At 46.0% G+C, this 3,977-nt stretch overlaps 1 protein-coding gene across 1 annotated transcript in view; it reads left to right on the top strand.

The window, feature by feature from the left end:
* Positions 1 to 131, top strand: part of H257_06825 (hypothetical protein) — a gene marked incomplete at both ends in the record, with an annotated part of 4,283 nt that extends 4,152 nt beyond the window's left edge. Inside the window, one exon of the mRNA XM_009832195.1 lies at positions 6 to 131. Within this exon, the coding sequence (XP_009830497.1) occupies positions 6 to 131 (126 nt within the window). The remainder of the gene's footprint in view (positions 1 to 5) is intronic.
* Positions 132 to 3,977: the final 3,846 nt, after the last annotated feature.

The raw sequence follows: 3,977 nt of genomic DNA, 5'->3' as shown, positions 1-3,977 counted from the left end.
GGGAGGATTCGGAAGGCGACTTGGAGGGGGAGGATTCGGAAGGCGACTTGGAGGGGGAGGATTCGGAAGGCGACTTGGAGGGGGAGGATTCGGAAGGCGACATGTTCGGGAAGGACGGGAAGGGTCGGTGAGTCGACTTGGACGGGGAGGATTCGGAAGGCGACATGTTCGGGGAGGATTCGGAAGGCGACATGTTCGGGGAGGATTCGGAAGGCGACTTGGACGGGGAGAATTCGGAAGGCGACTTGGAGGGAGAGTGTTTGGAAGGCGACATGGATGGGAAGGGTTGGTGAGTCGAGTTGGACGGGAAGAGTTGGTGAGTCGAGTTGGACGGGGAGGGTCGGGAACTCGACCTGGACGGGGAGGATTCGGAAGGCGAAATGGACGGGGAATGGTGGCGGTGCAGCTTCTCGTCGAAGGTGTCTGCTTTCGAGCGCGTGCTTTCCGTTGTGAGGGTGTGGCGAAGGTGGCCGAAATCTCGTTCCAACTGGGCCAATCTAACACCCAAGTCGACTTTTTCTTCGGCCGTCAAGGTCAGATTGGAAGCTGCGACCGACGCAATGATAAATGCTGTCAACTTCATGTTGGGTAGGATGGCCCCTAGTCGGTGAATTGGAATGTGACGGTTGGGGGGGGTCACAAGACGTGGATTTGTCCTGCTGTAGAACGATATCCAGTTCGTTCTTCACCAATTGTGTGGCATTGTCGACAAAACATGGACGATCACTCATACGTCCTGTCATGGTAGAAATAGGACAATGTAACATGGATATAGTATTGGAGTGGTGTGGAACGATCAAGATTGCCTTTTGGGCTGAAAGTTTGAGAATGAGTCTTTGTCATCCAATACAACACCAGAATACACACGTATCGAATAATGCACAATTCGTGTACGGACGAAGTGCTTGTTGTGCTAGATCATGATTCGAACAATGCTGCGGATCCACGTTGTCACAAAGTCCCTGCAGCTGTACTAATCAACCATATTAACGTTATCTTGAGCTGTTAGATCCACCAAGCCATATCAGTCACAACTTTTGTTAGCAAAGTGTGCTTGTCAGAGTATTAACTACACGTGAAACGATTTCACACAAGTTGCAGTAGAAATACCGAAGTCAATGAAAGCCGACGACATGTGGTTCTATTTGGAGGCGGAAATGCGCGGTCATCTCGTTCAAGTCTCGATACATGTTTGTGCCAAATAACGTCTATACGTATGTACATATGGAGTCATTCTGTCAAGTAGGTGCTGGAACCCATCTGCACCTCCTTCGATAAACCCTACACCACCGCGTCCAAACATTCCCAACGACATTCAAACCTACCCCTATTTACAATGCAAAGATTCTCTCCTCTTCTGTCATACCGCGTAACGTGGCTGACCAGTGATGTGCCAATATTGTTATATTTTCTTTTGTGAATTCCTCCACAAGTATTTATCCTATACTACTTCTAGTACATGTATTATACTTCCTTTACTGCCGACATTTCAAAATTGGCATGTTCCAAGTTACTGGCGACATTTGCATTTCATTGGCTGTAATTCTTCAATTTCTATCAATATCGAACATTTATGACATTTCATTGGCTTACAATTGCTTTAAGCGCTGATTATAAACCAATCTTTTGCGAAAATTTATGCAATTCCCAGTCAAACAAAGTATCATTCGCCCAAATTGAGTGAGGGCTCGATTGCCTGTGTCAATTCAAAGTAAATGTCGGCTGTAACCTGGAACAGAGGAAGTATAGCGTACTGTTAACGTTAATACTCCCTTCGACACACTCATTCCAAGAACTGGCAGCCCATCCGTGAGATACAGTGTTAGTCATCCATATCGACCATTCGTGCATACACTAACTAGTTACTTCAAGTACTACTGTATGCATAAATATCAGCGTACGAGCCAGCGACTGCATTAATTAGGAAGTCAGTCGTTTCTGTTGGCAACATGGAGTACTCTGAGTCATCACTTACAAAATCCAAGTACTAACAGTAAATACTACGTAGTACTACTGTTGTAGTAATTATTAATACATCCACTTCCTTAGAGCATCTCCACCGCATCCCCAAATATTTTTGTCCCCATCCCTAAATTAGAGCCAGTTCACTGTTTTCGGGATGTCTGCAAAAAATCTTCCGTTTTGGTAGCTGTCCCAATTGACCTGAAGCCTGAAGTGCATGGTATGACATCGAGAGACGGAGTTATGAACGGTGTTTGCCTCTCTCTAGTTGTAGTTAACTTTTCAGAGGTTTCGGCGGTATGGTATGTCGATGGTGACCATCGCCTTGCTATTGAGTTTCCCAAGGTCGGTGATGCCGGTACTTGCAAGCCTACTTGACCGTAGCGATTCTGTAATCCCACGCACCAAGTTATAGATTGTAATCGTTGCTGTGGACTCTTGTCGGTGATGCGCGACCGGTAGCTTTATGCGGTTGCGCCTCTTGGACAAACCCGCGTCCGCCGCAGCGTCGGAACGAGAGTCACTGGCAATCACTGCCGCAGCGACATTGGTCAGATATCGCTGTATCAGTGAATGCTGGTGACTCTCGTTCAGCCACATCGTCCGCGTGCTCGACGACGACGAGACGTGGTTCACGATACCGACCGCCGGTAAAACGTTCTGACATTGGGAAACTGCACGAATGAACTTGCTTTTTCCATACAAATCGTAGTACTACGTAGTATATTTGTTGGGACAATGAGTTGGGATATCCCAATATTAATAGTGTGCAAATTTCGGGACAAAGTGGATGTCCCAACCCCAAATTTGGTTTTAGGGACATCCGGTGGGGAAGATTTTGTCCCATCTGATGCCCCAATATCGAGTTGGGACTTATTTGGGGATGCGGTGGAGATGCTCTTATACTTACAGTCCACTTCCTTGTACTTACAGTCCCATCTACTACGTAGTACTACGTAGTATGCAGTTTTTTATGCAGAATACGCCTGAATGGTTAATTCTTCGTGAAACTTGATAGCCTTCCAGATTGCATTGTAAAATAAATCACTGTATGTACTAAACTTATTACCCTTTCAAACTCGATAGATATTTATTTGTCTCAGAGTTTGGATATTTTATGCGTGATAGATCCGGATAGTGAATCGCTTCTAGGTGTGCATTGCACGCATTTGCACATTGCAATGCCCCGTGACACCAGCATCACAGAAGTTGAATACTGTCGTACGTTAGGAGCGAGCGGTCAAGAGGGCTGACAAAAGAGAACGCCTGGACATCCTGCGCCTGCATGCACACTTCAGGCACTTGAAGTTAGATTCAGTGAATGAACGCATTGCATTGCTGCTTGGGCGCAGTGAAAAAAAAAACGACAGGTGTGGCAACCGTATAGATATTCAAAGTCAATTTTAGTCAAACAAGTACCAGCTAGCCATACCATACATTCATCACGAGTTCCAAAGACAAAAGCAGTGCTTGCGTCTAATTGTAGAATTTGTCCGTGAGCGACGTCGAACTCGAACCCGTGTTGTTGCAAAAGATGTAATGACAGTTTTAGCACAACATGGTCATGTTGTTTTTGACGAAACCAACAAAAAAGATAAAATGGCATTCTACGATCTGTTCAAGACTACCTATCAAATCAAGGATTCAAACGGGGACACAAAAAAGGTCAGGTCAAATATGGTCTGGCTAATGAAGTTGTTTAGCTGGAGATACATACTGATTTCCCCCCGGCTTTTAAACGGTGGCCGAGTAACAACTTTCAAAGAAAAAAATATATACAGGTACAAATTATTACAACTCAATGGACGCTACGTGTTCGCTGAACGTCGAAAGTTCAGTGTCGAGGATGCCTGTCCGATTCCAGCAGTTGACCACGGTTGCCTGTGACACAGAACGCCAGGCATCCTTTGCCCACGACATTGTCTCCACCAGAGGTACCTCATAGAGTCCGTCGTGCCTACCAGCCATGACTGAATCAATCTGTTGCAGGACGTTCTGCAGCTGCCGCTGCTTGA

This window comes from Aphanomyces astaci (assembly GCF_000520075.1).
Source record: "Aphanomyces astaci strain APO3 unplaced genomic scaffold supercont1.14, whole genome shotgun sequence".
Lineage (NCBI taxonomy): Eukaryota > Oomycota > Saprolegniomycetes > Saprolegniales > Verrucalvaceae > Aphanomyces > Aphanomyces astaci.
The sequence above is the reverse complement of the archived record's forward strand: the minus strand, read 5'-3'. Positions and strand labels throughout refer to the sequence as shown.